Source organism: Carcharodon carcharias, chromosome 3 (assembly GCF_017639515.1).
Source record: "Carcharodon carcharias isolate sCarCar2 chromosome 3, sCarCar2.pri, whole genome shotgun sequence".
Taxonomy (NCBI): domain Eukaryota; kingdom Metazoa; phylum Chordata; class Chondrichthyes; order Lamniformes; family Lamnidae; genus Carcharodon; species Carcharodon carcharias.
In genome coordinates, this window is record NC_054469.1 from 223,968,754 (window position 1) to 223,983,511 (window position 14,758).

The 14,758-nt window shown below is 37.8% G+C and overlaps 1 protein-coding gene across 7 annotated transcripts in view; it reads left to right on the forward strand.

Annotated features, from left to right (window-relative positions):
* relch (RAB11 binding and LisH domain, coiled-coil and HEAT repeat containing) overlaps positions 1 to 14,758 on the forward strand; it is a 102,057-nt gene that overhangs the window by 21,308 nt on the left and 65,991 nt on the right. For 6 of the 7 annotated variants that reach the window (XR_005942662.1, XR_005942663.1, XM_041184929.1 and 3 more), the window contains exons 3-8: positions 5,196 to 5,267; positions 5,372 to 5,436; positions 7,717 to 7,830; positions 11,537 to 11,731; positions 12,429 to 12,520; positions 13,143 to 13,469. Coding sequence is in view for 5 of the 7 variants with exons in the window: in XM_041184929.1 (XP_041040863.1) it covers positions 5,196 to 5,267; positions 5,372 to 5,436; positions 7,717 to 7,830; positions 11,537 to 11,731; positions 12,429 to 12,520; positions 13,143 to 13,469 (865 nt within the window). In the remaining 2 variants the exon portion in view is untranslated. The remainder of the gene's footprint in view (positions 1 to 5,195; positions 5,268 to 5,371; positions 5,437 to 7,716; positions 7,831 to 11,536; positions 11,732 to 12,428; positions 12,521 to 13,142; positions 13,470 to 14,758) is intronic. The other variant, XM_041184933.1, reaches the window with a different exon arrangement.

The window sequence follows — 14,758 nt, forward strand, 5'->3', positions numbered from 1 at the left end:
ATTAAGCCATTAAAACTAACAGCTGAAGTTACTGAGGGAGTGCTGCATTGTTGGAGGTGCCCTGTCTGCTCACGAGCGGATGTAAAAAAAAAAACCCATGGCGCTACTCTTAAGAGCAGTGGAGTTATCCCTGGTTTCCTGGCCAATATTTATTCTTCTATCAACATCAACAAAACATTATCTGGTCATTATCACATTGTTGTTGTCAGAGCTTGCTGCATGCAAATTGGCTGCTGCGCTTTCTACATTACAACAGTGACCACACTTCAAAAGTATTTCATTGGCTGTAAATAATTTTTGAGATGTCCAATGGTTATGAAGGATGCTATATAAATGCAAGTTGCCTTGTTCTTATGGGAAATTGTATGCATATGTTGGATGCAGTTGCACTTGGAGTATAAATGTACCTACTTTCTCTACCTCCTCCACACCCCTCAGTCAAATAACCTACCGTGCATTCATAAGTATTTTCACATAACAAAATACCTTATAAAACATTTGGAAAATCGAAAGCCTGCTTTAATGCTAACTTGTGACTAAAATTAACTAATCTAATCTTTAAAGTTGACTTACTTTTCGGATTGGTATGACTAATTCATTTTCCTCTTTTTTTTTTCCCCAAAGCCCCTTATGTTCCAACCCCCATGCCACAACAAACAAGCAAAAAAATCCGTAAATTGCTTGTGATAATGAGAGCTGTTTCTTTTCAAATGTTCATAAAGCAAGAAAATCTGTTTCCTGGGGATATTCATATTTGGGACTTCTGCCTGACATTGTAGAAAATGCTGTATGAAATGGATTGGTTGTAAAATACCAGTAAATTATGTTTTTTAATTAATTGTGACTGTTAAGAGACTCTTGGTATGAAGCTACTGATAATTTAGGTTGGTATACATCCTTGGCAGGGCTGACCGTCTACCTGCTGTGCAACTCATTCAATGTTCATGATGAAGATCAGGTGAACAAGCAAATAATATCTTGCATCTATATAGGGCCTTTAACTTGGCAGATCATCCCAAGACTCACCATAGGAGCATTATCAAACAACATTTGACATGGAATTGCAAAATGAGGTATTAGAACAGGTGACCAGAAGCTTGGTCAACCATCTGGATTTTAAACAGCATCATAAAGGAGAAAAGAGGCAGAGAAGTTTTAGGGAGGAAATTCTTGGAGCTTGGGGCTTAGCCAGCTGAAAGATACCAATGGTGGAGCGACTAAAATTAGGGGGACACACAAGTCCAGATTATCGACCACACCACAACCTTGAAAATCACCCCATCGTCTTATGAGACTTACTTTGTACAAACATTATCTTTTTGTTTGCAGCATCATTTCTAGTCCTCCACTGTGTCAGTGCAGTTTGCCGGACTGAAATAACGCTGCTGTTAATTTCTGAAAGAAGTCACCGTTTATGTGTAAGTATTTCCAAGCAAAATGGTCAATTTCCTTTTTCCAAAGTGGGTGGAGCGACCAGTCATCAGTAGGTATTGGCATAGATGCAGAATCCTGCTTTTGTTTTGATGGACTGGAGAGAATGGAAGAGCAGGAAAGAAAGAAATGGTTGATTACAAAGTGATGTCCCGGATTGACCATCTGTCAGAAAAGCGGGTTTAAACTTCCAAATCTCTGATACCATTTGCACTCCCTATATTGTGTTATCTGCAGATCAACAATGCATTAGAATACTGTGTAGCCCATTCTTTATATCCATATATCTGCTCTTGATCTGTGCATACATAATGTTATGAGAAGCATGGTTGGTTATGTCAGCGCACTTCAAGACCTAATTAGATAGTTTTGTTTTTGGTCCAAGCTGAAACTTTACCATGATTTGTTGACCATTTGAAACTGTGAATTTTTTCCATACTATTTTTTCTTTAGGCAATGCTTTTAATTTTGGCTTTAAATAAGATGTAAGTAAAACATAACACAGTTGTGGTTGACAGGGATTTAATATCAACAGAGACATTAACAATACTGCTTGATTTTTTTTTTCCCAGGAGAGGTGGGGGAAGCATCTTAGTAACACTGCTATGGGGGATTAACAGGTGATGTGAGATGCAAGTCCTCGGTAGAATAGTTACTATTAAACTTGGGTTTTAATTGGAGGGGCAAAGTAGCCTTTTCTTGCTCTTTCTATGTTCTCGTAGCTGAGTTGTCTTTGGGCAACTGTTGTGTTACAGGAAATATCAAAACAATCTATAGCTGTTAAATGTTACTTGACTATTGCACTGTGTTTTAGTGAAACAAAATCTTCGCGTTTTGCGAGACTTATGATGATGATCCCGTTGTATATTAAGCATTTGGACATACTGGGGCTGCTGTTCTGATAGGTATTTTGGCCTGGAGTTTCCGTTCAATTGTGCTTTTTTTTTCTTTTTTGGAACCATTCCCCTAATGTTTGGTGTAACCAGCGTAAAGAATTGCAGAATTTTAACCACAAATCTAGTTTTCACGATCTTTTTGTGCTAGTTTTAAAGGTGGCTCATTAGAAGCTGCAAAAGCTAGTCGCATCCCTTGGGCCAACTAACTGCCTTGGGAGTTTGACTAATTACACTTGTTTATGGGCCTTTGAGGAGATTCCAAAAATTAAACTGTTACTGTTGTGTCAAGAACTGTATAAGTTAGGTTTTAAATGAATTGTTCCTTTTAAATTTACTAAAGAACTGACTACTGTACCCCAATCTAAACTGAAAATTGTTTTGTATATTTTTATAAAAACTATTTTGGTAATTTAAAATCAGATTACTCAAGTGGACACTGATTGAAAATGCATATTTTTCCTGAACCCTCTGCTGTATTAATCAACTTTTACCAAGTTAACACTCGTAAATATATCAAGGAATAATTTAAAAAGCCAAATTTTAAAAATAAAATTAACGTTTTAAAATGCCGTCTGTTTGCACCAGGTTAGGGTAGATCTCGCATCCAGCAACCTATAAATGAGCAGAAACTTGGGTGGGGGGGACACTTAAAACGGGTGCAATTTGAGCTTAAATTGCCGGTTGCACCAAAGTGGAAATTCTGCCCCTCCATTTGTGTCTTTGTTTTCTGCCTCTACAAAAATGTTTCAGAAAGTAATCGCAGCATCACTTTTTTTATATTTGCCTAGCTATTCATTTTCTTTGAACTTACGCAAGCCTCTTGACACACAGGATTGAGCCCATTGGACCAAAGAGTTCTCCATTACTTACCATTAACATTGCTGTCTGCCACCCATTCCACCTCAGAGATGCAATTAGATGCTTCTGATTGGAAGCAAATGTCTTGGTATAATCAATGGCTTAAGCTTCAAGCTGGTGCAATTGCACCCACCCATTTGAATGTCATCATTTTGTTAAAGCTACAGAAGATTTATCATCTCACCAGATGACTCGTTTAAAGATTTTTTTTTTGTCCAACAAGGTAACATTTGTATTAAGCCGTAAACAATTTCAAGCATACAGTTGAAAATCTATAAAAAGAACGGGAAATGATCTCAGGCTAGCGTTCTCCCATTCACTGTTTCTCCTGAAGCTGTAAATAACAAGATGAATCTTGCCCATTGTAGCTGGAGACACAAGTGCATATTCTAACAGAATAGCGCTCACAGCATAGCATTTGATTGAACAGTATTTAGTGACAAAACCCAAACTTGAGTTTCCACAGCAATTTGAACATGCAGTCTTATACTCCTGGGTGATAATATATTAAAAAGGGGAGTATGATCATGCATTGCTCAATTGTACTACTATAAATTCCTGCATCAGTCATGAGAAAATCATGCTGAGCAACTTTTTAACAGAACATGCCGTTCAGAAGATAATGTGATCTCTGCATTGATACAATGGAAGGTAACAGCTACCAAGACCTTATATCGATAAGGTCATTGATTGCTACCAAGACGTTGCACTGATAGTGTCAGTAAGGCTGCAAGCAATATCATTGTATATTGACTGGTATGCAGCTAACTACAGGCCGCAAACAATATCATTGTATATCGACCGGTATGCAGCTAACTACAATCGATTAGATCCGTAATTAACAATGGAAGTAGAAAGACTTTGAGAAGCTAATTGGGTCTCTGGTTGAAAGCACTGGGCTTCTGGTTCCCAAAAATGAAGCAAGCCCATGTAACTAAAGCTGAAAACCAAACGAGTCATTTCTTACTGAATAAGCAAGACATGGACCAGGAATTCAAAAATGCACATTTAGAATGGTGTCACAGTATGTCCACATGATTTGTTAGTCCCGCCAACCTGTCTTAAACCGCCAAGCCTACCCGTGTTACATCTAGCAGTCCGGCTGAAAACGGATGCTGGTGAAATTGCTGATCAAATCAATGTGTTCCTGCTTGAGCTTGAAGGTTTTAGATGTCAGAGATATGTAGAAAGCTGCCAAGTTTCCAAAATGTTGCATTGTATCAAACACATGGTATTAGAGCCAGTGTCCAAGTTATAGATATACAGAGCCAGTTGAGTACAAGAAAGAGTGGGACCATTGTCATCACACTGTTGCACTGAGTTTCAGTACATGCACGCAGTGGTGGTAATCATAAACAGGGTCCTATGTTCTGCAAATTAAAAGCTTTGTTGTGAAATGCTATTATGTTGTGTTGTGTACATTCACCTTTTATTTAGGCTTGATATGTATAGTTTACTTCAGATGAGCAAGGAACTCTGTTTAATTTTGAAAATGCTGCTGATGATATACTTGCTGGAATTATCTCTTGTGCATTTTAATTAACTCCAAATTAAATATTTTGCTCAACTTTTCTGAACATGTGTCTTAACATCTGCTTGAAATTTTGATAACTATTATAAAGATTAACTGGTGGAAGCAATGGTTGTTATAGCGATTAAGCATAGCTACTCTATTTGATGCTCCTCAATATATTTTTTATGCAGCTTAACTAGGAGGAATTTATTTTTTCCAGTGGCTATAATTTAATCTTTTTCATATGGAAACTGCTTTTTTTTTAAACAAGCGAATTGAAGATTTGGATAGATTGTACTAAGTATGTGAAAGTATGGAAAAAATCTCACCAAACTATTCTTATGCAAACTCTGCTGCATGTATTCACAAGATTCCATAAATTGCATGCGTTCTGTTTTCAAAACTGTTTTTTCTTTTATTTTCACACCCATCCTTGTTTTTATTTTTCCTTTTTCTTGGTTGGATTCCTCTGTGTATTTAATACAATCCCTGTCCAGTCCTGGAATTTGAACTACGGAAAGCCAAGGAGACCATTCAGTCCCTTCGTGCCAACCTGACACAAGCTGCAGGTGGTGTACATTATACTTTCTTCTCTTTCTACTTTCATAATGCATAAACAAGCCTGTAAAATGGAACATTTAACATTCGTGTAAATCTATGTTTGCTTTTTCAGCCTTCACAGAAAGTGATGTTCCTTTACAGGAACGGAAAAATTATAAATCCAGCCCTGAAGTTCAGGTAAGATTTCATGGAGGGGGCGAGAGGGGTCGAAGCAAATGAGATTTTTTTATTGTAAAGGTTGAGATTTTTTTATTGTAAAGGTTGACCTTGCCTGAGGAAGCCAAATGTTTCCCTGGAGCAATTTTGTTGGTGTTGCCTGTTTTATGTCATTTTTGAGAAAAATATGTTTGCATAGTTTGTGACTCTCTTTTTTGGTGGGGCAGGGGGAAAGAGAATTGGTCGACACTCCTGTCAGGTTAATTGTTTGTGTCTGAAAACATATTTTGGATATAACTATCCTACGATAAATTACTCAACCCTTCTGCTTGCTTGCAGAGGTAAGTAGTGTCCATTGATATCAACACTGTCTTTTCTATGTTATCCTTGACGTTTTCATCTCACTGTCTGGCCAGATAAGCTAGTATCACTCTTTCCCAAGCTGGTTCTAATGCAACAGAATGTAGTGATAGCTTACCAGCTGCCATGAGTTGACACATTGCAACTCCCAACAATCTTTGCACATGCAAGATCTAATATTGCCACCACCTTCTCTGAACACCCCCACCCATCCCCCAAAGAAAAAGCAACAGCAAGGACGGGATGTGCCCCATAACTTTTTTTGTAGATAAACGTATATTCGAAGCCACCCCATCTGTCTCCCACTTAAAAGTCTGACATTCTGCACATTCTCCTCCCTAGTTTCCCTGTTGTGTTCTGTTAGTTCTCAAAGTCCTTAGCCACACAGCTCTGAGTTGCACATTCTCTCCCTGATTCCTAGAGAGATTGATGCCGTGCTGCTCCAAAGCATGCTTATTATCCAGGACTTCAGGATTTACTCCGACCCTCAAATTCCTGTAAAAGAACAGTCATTTCATGCTAAACTTCTGTGATATAATTGGAATACATAACTTGGGCTTGGGGTACTACAGATAAATGTGTAGTAATGATTTGGTTGTTGGAATTCACTTGCATCTCTTGCAGTGTCTCTACATGTGCATTACCCGAACTTGATGTGATGAGTTTTTTTTTTAAAATGAAATGATATAATGTGTTAGATTACTGGTGAAGCAGCAAGCACGATCAATAGTGTAAACTCAGTACTTCCTAATCTCCAAAGTACTCATTCAGATTGTTAAATTTGTACTCTCAGAATTATAATTGCATCTTCTATGTGACTGATACCAGTGCTTTTATCTTCCTTTTACTTTTTCTTAATTGAGCACAGAACATTTCAATGTAATGTTTTAGATTTGTGCTCGGAAAGCATTCATACCATGCGTGAAAAAATGTTACATTTTAAAGCGAGTGAAAAGGAGATTTAAAGTGTTTAAAACTGAAAGGTTTAATAAAGTAAATAAAGAGAAACTTATTCCACTGGCAGTATGGTCGGTAGCCAAAGGAAACTGTTTTGGCAAAAGAACCAGAGGGGAGATGGAAAGAATTATGATTGCAGTGCACTGCCTGAAAGGGTGGTGGAAATCGATTCAAGAGTAACTTTCGAAAGGGAATTTGATTATATAATTGGCAAGGAAATATTTGCAGAGCTGTAGGGAAATAGAGTGAGACTTATTGGATCACTCTTTCAAAGAGCCAACACAGACACAATGGGCCAAATGCCTTCCTTCTGTGTTGTAGGATTGTGATGTGATTCAATGGCTCTAAGCATATTGAAGTTGTTAACAAAGCAGTGATGGTTAATGTACTCTGCATCACCCCACACCAAATTGAGCCCTGGCTTTGTAAAACCTTGGCTTTCGATTTGTTTGCCATTTACTTCCATCTAAACAAGACTTAATATAATTGGTTAGGTACATTTATGAAACATATTGATAAAAATCTTTGACATTGTAGTTAAAGAAGTAAAGGTTATGAGTATCCTTTCATGAAATAGATCAAGAACATCATCAATTTCACTTTGCCATTTTGAAAAGAAGATTGAGCCTTAATCTTTAACAATGTTCAGTTGTGAATGCGATCTAAAATTATTTTGGTAGTTTGCGTTGTTAATATTTTGCTGGTTTTGTTTCTTCTATTTTGAACGATACTTCCTCTTTGATATGTCGAGACCTGCTGGATTTTGTATGTTTTTCAAATGCAGTAAAGCATTTTTTTTAATGACTAAAGGAGGGTAAAGTTTGATTATCCATTTTCATCTGGCCTCAAAATTTATAATATGCAAAATTACTTCTCTTTTAGGAACACCTGTCTTGTGGGAAAGACTTGATATTTTTCGTTCACACGCTGTTCTTGGATGCATTGCCTTATGATGGCTCAAATTCTTATTTTTTTTTTATATAGGAAGCTGTTAAACCTCTTGAGAAAAGAGCATTAAATTTCCTAGTGAATGAATATTTATTGAAGATTAATTACAAACTCACCTCAATAACCTTTTCGGATGAAAATGATGACCAGGTAATAATGTTTAAAATGTATGTTAATTAACAGCCCAGATAAGTTAGCATTTGATCAATTTTTTCTATGATGTCGGAGGCACCTGTTTATACACTGACTATAGTTGTAGTCTTTAAGTTGTATACCTTAATGGCATGGTTGATGGAAGGATCATCAGTACATTTATAACTGGTTGATTTAAAAGATTATATTTTGTCGATCTTGCATGGCTTTGCTCATAGGGATTCAAAAGTAAGTAGCCTTCAGATGTAGTGATGTTATAGAGGGAGCAAGAATTAATTTGGTCAGAGGGCAGGTGGTTCAGCCTCCACATTAAAGTCAGCTACAAAAATAAGGATAGAAAATATAAGATTTAATATTATTTACAGAAACTGTGAAATTTACAGTAATTTTAGAAGCAAGGAATTAAGTATTGGTCGGGGGCAAGGGAGTTTCTCTGCACCATAGGTTGAAGAGCAAAGATGTAAGACTAAAGTCCTATAGTGTCACCACTTTTGGGAGAATGTATTGCCAGCATGATGTAAGCACTTTCCATCATTAATATGGACATGGGAACTTCTAATGGAAAAAGTTGCCTTTAAAAATGTGTCTCTAAATTGCAATAGGAAATAAGGATTTGCAGACCAGGAGTAAGAGAGATATTTTCCTGCTATTTTTGCTGATGATTTTATTAGTGGTTACCAGGCTCCGGGTGCACCAACAGCCTGATCCCTATTTCATAGACTGCTTCATTGAAGAGTACGGTAGCACTGTTGATATCTTACTGGACTAGTAACCCAGACAACATGAGTTCAAATCACATTGTAGCAGTTTGAGAATTTGAATTCTTGGGTATTGACTTCAGCTCATAGCTTTATGGTCAAACATGGGCAGGAAAAGCTCCTGCCCATGACCATCTACTACTCTCCCTCAGCTGACAAACCATTACTCCTCCTTGATGAACATCATTCTGGGTGAAACAAAAACAGAATTACCTGGAAAAACTCAGCAGGTCTGGCAGCATCGGCGGAGAAGAAAAGAGTTGACGTTTCGAGTCCTCATGACCCATGAGGACTCGAAACGTCAACTCTTTTCTTCTCCGCCGATGCTGCCAGACCTGCTGAGTTTTTCCAGGTAATTCTGTTTTTGTTTTGGATTTCCAGCATCCGCAGTTTTTTTGTTTTTTGTTTTTATCATTCTGGGTGGATGACTTCAACTGACTGAGCAGCTGCAACTGGCAGACTGGGCTTGTGACAAGTGATAAGAGAACCAACTGGAGGGGATAACTTACTTTGTCCTCACCAAACTACCTCACTGCAGATGGCCCTGTCTTGATGGTTTGGATAGGAGTGATCTTTGTGAGACCATGTCTTGTCTTCACATTGAAGACCCTATTTATCATGTCATGTGGACCCTACCACCATGCTGAATGGAATAGATTAAAAACAGATCTAGCAGCTCAAAATCAATGACAGCAACATTTTATTGCACCACTATTTGTAACCCCAAAGCCCCAAATGTATGTCTCCCCTCCATCACCATCAATCGAAGTATTGAGTTCCTTGCCCAAAGGCAGGTCCAACCCGCATGATCTCCACCATTGGTAGGGCAAGGAGGCAGATCTCAAATCCAGCCCAGCCAAAACTGGATCAAACCCTGTGTGCTGTGGCACCAATCTAATACACACAGGCCGTCCAGCCAGCTGAGCCAACCAGGCCCCCAAACGTGTCAGAGTTGCTGTGGCAATATACACTTTTACATGTATGTTGTAGCCTGGAATTATGGATAATAATGGTAGAGGCTCCAATTTCTTTCAGTCAGCAAATTGGCCATCAAGTCCTGGAGTGACACTTGAACCCAGAGCTTCTAGCTGAGAGGCAGGGACACTACCACGCGCCACAAGACCTCCCAAGCCAACCCTCTTACACTGAGTGAGTGTAGCAAAGCATGCCAGGAGGAGCACCAGGCTCATCTGAAAATGAGTTCCCAAACTAATGAAGCTACTACACGGGGTGACATGTACGTAATACGTAGACATAGTGTGCTAAACTAACCCACAAATCAGGTCAAAGCTGTGGACTGCTGCCATATCCAGTGGTGAATGATGATGGACAATTAAACAACTCTCAGGAGGAGGAGGAGACTCCAATAACATCCCACCTCAACATTGACAGAGCCTAGCATGAATGTAAAAGACAATGCTGAATTTTCAAATCTCTCTTCAGCCAGAAGTATCAAGTAGATGGTTCGTCTCAGGCCCCTCCTGAATTCTTTTTCATCCCAGATGCCAATCTTAAGCCAATTCAGTTCACTATGGGATATCAGGAAATGGAACTCGGCAATAAGATGCACCACAACCTTCTCAAGAGCAACTTGGGATGGGAAGTATGTCCTGGCCTTGCCAGCGATGCTCATGCCCCAAGAATACATTTTTTTTTAAAAAACTAATGCTTTAAATTTAGTATTGTGTGTGAACTTCTTAAAAGCTGCAACTATTTCTCACTTTCATTCTGACCCTTGCGTAGTAATTCTGAACTAGGATATATATTGCTGTTAATTGAGTGATGGTAAAACCATAATTCTTCTAGCATTTGGCTCTTAATTTTTTGCTTCAGGGCATAAAGCTTGGATTTTTGTGAAATAAGAGTTCTTTTTAAGACCATTTTGATTGTATAGATTTAATCCTATACTAATTCATAAAATGGCTTCTTAAGCTAGTTTCATTTGGTTACTGAGCAGATCAGTTCTCAACCACAATTCTTAGAAATGTAATTTCGAACAATGTGTCTGAAATCTGGCATCTGTATAAATCTAGCATATACTGAAATAAGCTGCTTTGCCATGAGAATTACTTTACAGTTATAGTTTTTTCTGCCACATCTATTTCACAGCAGGAAGGCAGTTTTGTGTATACAGACATGAGTCTGCAATGAATTGAGACCTGTGCCTTCTGAGATTGTGTACCTGGGTTTAACAATTACTGCACAATTGTAGTTAAAGCTGCCTGATTGTGGTAGACATCTGACACATTCACCTAACACTCTCTCAAACCACTGAAGAAATGCTAATACATATATACACAAGATAAACAATGCATAGAAGCTTTAAGATGCTGAGAACGCAATACCAACATACAAGATTGGATTAGCCCTCATGTGGTTGAAGTGCTCTTCTACATACTTATTGCATTGCTTGATCGAAACAGAAATTCTAGATTATTATTCTCTCTAGATGTTCACATTGAAGCCCTGTACTCTAGTCGTCCCATGAAGTTTGTATTTTCAGTCATAACTGAAGACATGAAACAATTCTTAGTGGCATAATCCAAAGGCCTCTGAAATCAGGTTTAGTCATTTCTTATCAAAAGCGCAATGGTGCAAATTTTAATCCTGATGAGCAGGTATTCCCATATTGTGTCTCCCATACCTGCTAATGAGTTGTTCATGTGTAATTTAATTAGCACCTAGAACAAAGCCCCTGCAGTCAACATCGTCTGGCCCAGCTGATCAATTATCTCCAGCCCTCCGTTTTAAAATTGGGTAAAATAAGATAATGTCCATTTTTCTCTAGTTATTACAGAATCATGAAATTAGATACCAACATATTCCCATTTTGTCACAAGGCATTTGTGTGTAATCAGTATTCTACTTGTAATTTGATTTATAATTATGGAAAATGTAATTTCCTATGGAAAGTATTAAATAGAATTGTTTTCCAAACTTTTTAGGATTTTGAATTGTGGGATGATGTTGGGTTGAACATTCCAAAGCCTCCAGACTTGTTGCAAATGTATCGGGAGTATGGAAGCCATGCAACCGCATCAAAAGAAATGAAAGACGTGGCTGTTGGAGTGGAGCCAAACGAATTGCAAGTTCTACCAAATGTCGAAGAATTAGCTACTTTGCAACAACCACAGTTAGAAGTAAGAAGTTCAACTGAGCAGTATACATTATAAAACCAGTTCAGCTGTTAAGATTGCTTGGATTATGTGTACCAGTACAGTCCAAACTCAGATGCTTATACTGTTGGCTTAGCCTAATGAGACTTTGAAATATAGTTTTAAATGATAGCTTCTTAATCAGTGATAAACTAAATGGATCATTCATGTTTTTTAGGGAAAAGTTTATAAAATGGAATGATGTTTTCTTCGTGTAATTGTTTTGTGTATATGTAACATACATCTTGCATTGTAAAAATGAGAAAACGTTGCCTGGAGTAGTGTGGAATCCAATGAACCAGGGAAGATGCAGGTTGAAGCAGTGCTCTGTACTGAGTGAGCTGTTTTCAACTAAGGTGGATGTTTAGATACTATAATTGGTGCTTTATATTCTACAGAAATTCCCTGTTCTCCAGTCAAAATTCCAAATAGGCAGCCCAAAACAGAACAATGTGTATATTGTAGTGGGGAAAATCGCCCAATCTCGGTATGAGGTGAAGCTTTTTAAAGTAGCCTTGATGGTGCTTTCTTCCCCCACAGTGGGATAATATCCTATTTGAATGTTTGGATTAAACTTGAATCAAATAATGGTTAAGATTATGCTTAAAGCTGTTACTTGAACATTACAAACTCTCTTTGCAAAGATGTAAGCAAATTATTCCTGCATGTAATTTATTTCCAGCAAGCAAAAATAGTGCAAGAGCTCCAAGATCAACTTAGTGTGTTAAACTATGAGAACACATCCCTTGCAACACAAATCAGACAGCTTAAGAGGTATGTGATATTATAAAAAGATGTGAAATCTACATTTTGCCTAACTTTGTCCAATTTAGCTGAAATTTTACCTCTGCTGTCCCTCATATTTATTAAAATCCAATTCTTGTATTGGAATATTGGAATTTGAACAGGGGAAGAAGATGTTTTACCACTCATTATGTTGAGGTTTCCATTTCAGTGTCTCCAGCCTGTAAATTACAATTGAGAGCATTTAATTCTAAGCGGTTTCTTCAATTTTAATTGAATAAAATGATTCTGACTTTGTTCCGTGCTATTCGTTTTAAACCCGTCCATGATTTGAGTTTCCCCACTGTAGTTCCTATCTAACTTTGTCTCCAAATTAAATCTTTCTCATTCCCCTGCCTGTGTTTAAAGCCAGCTAAATTCAAATACCTGCTTCTGCTAGGCTTCAAGTATATGCTTCTGCACAGAGCCCAGCACAGTTATTACTAATGCCATGGTATTATGACAGTTTTTGTAAAATATTTATTGGACATGCCAGTTCTTTTTATTGTATATAACATGGTTGCAATTAATTTTAAAAGCACAGCTAAAGTTAACTGCCTTTCTAAATAGCCAAATGTGTTGCACTATAAATGTAATTTTTTTATTCGAACAGTGAAATAGAAGCTCTCAAGCAACAAAACTTTGCTGCTGTAGCTACTACCACTGATAGCACGATGCTTCCTCCGGTCACGACTGAACAAGTGCTTCAGAATAGGCCAATAGATAGCGGGGAATATCTGGACATCCGAAGTTTTGAAAGCTGTAGCGAAGAAAAGGAGATCTCCACTTCTTGCCCAATAGACACTAACACAAATTCTACAAGTCTTGCTGTCACTTCTGTCACAGTAACAACACTAACGCCACATAAGAAAGAAACTGAACTGGCAACAGTTCGTTCTCAGTCAGCTCGTGGGCCGGTACAGTTCGATAAACCAAACAGGTTAGTCACTATAAGTGCTTATAGAATAGCAAACAATTGTGCATCTCTTTTATTCAGTTTACATTGGATTACTTACATGTATATTAAATTATTACCTGCATACTAAACTCTTACCTTTAATTTCAAAAGAAATCACATTTAACTGGAACATAAACAGAATTACCTGGAAAAACTCAGCAGGTCTGGCAGCATCGGCGGAGAAGAAAAGAGTTGACGTTTCGAGTCCTCATGACCCTTCGACAGAACTCCAGTTCTTTCGAAGGGTCATGAGGACTCGAAACGTCAACTCTTTTCTTCTCCGCCGATGCTGCCAGACCTGCTGAGTTTTTCCAGGTAATTCTGTTTTTGTTTTGGATTTCCAGCATCTGCAGTTTTTTTTGTTTTTATCACATTTAACTGGCCTGTTGATCTGTTCTCCATGCTTAATCACCAGGCATCTTTTGGGTTATTACTGACTGTCACCAAGAAAGGGTTCTTGCAATATAATCATTGAAACGCAGCAGTAAAAACTTGACCTTTTTTTTGTGAAAGTTATCATCCTTGCTGCGCTTTCCATATATTCGCATATTTATCTAGTGCTTCTAACTTATGTTCACCAAGGTTAGGACAAGTAATTAAAGGAAGATTTGCTACCCAGATACCATAATATAGCAGAAAACATGGAAATGCTGGCTTCTGAATAGATCTGAACAGTAAGAAATCACTTAGTCCATAATCATCAATGAATGCTTACGTGGGCACACCACAGGGCTACCAGATCTTGGTTAGTTCGCTGCGTAACTTATTTTTTAAGGTTTTTTTTGGACGTGAGGTGAGCGGTGGTGGATGGGGAGGAAAAGTAAGATTGGTATTCTACAATGATCTGGCCGATTAGCAAATCATGCAAGTGTCAGTGGCAAATATCACTAAGTTACACATAGCTTAAGATTCTTAGCAAGGTCTGGGCAATGCCGAGAGAATTTGGAGGGAGAAAATGGGATGTTGCTTTGCTTTTCTGGATGGATGGAAAAAGAGGAAGTGGAATAACTTTGAATCCCCAGTTTAGCTTTCTTCATTGTCACACACAGCAGCAGAAATTTTAGACTTTAAGGCGGTCCATTTTCAAGCCTGAACTGTTACCATTAACAATATTTAACTTGAAATTTAGAGACAAAATTGGCATCTTGGAGTGAATACTTTTCAAAATGAATGATATATCAAAAAACCCAATAATCATCCTCCTTTCTGCATTGTGAACTACTGATTAGTATGAGCTTATAAAATCTCTCCCAAACAAGTTTTTGCAATCT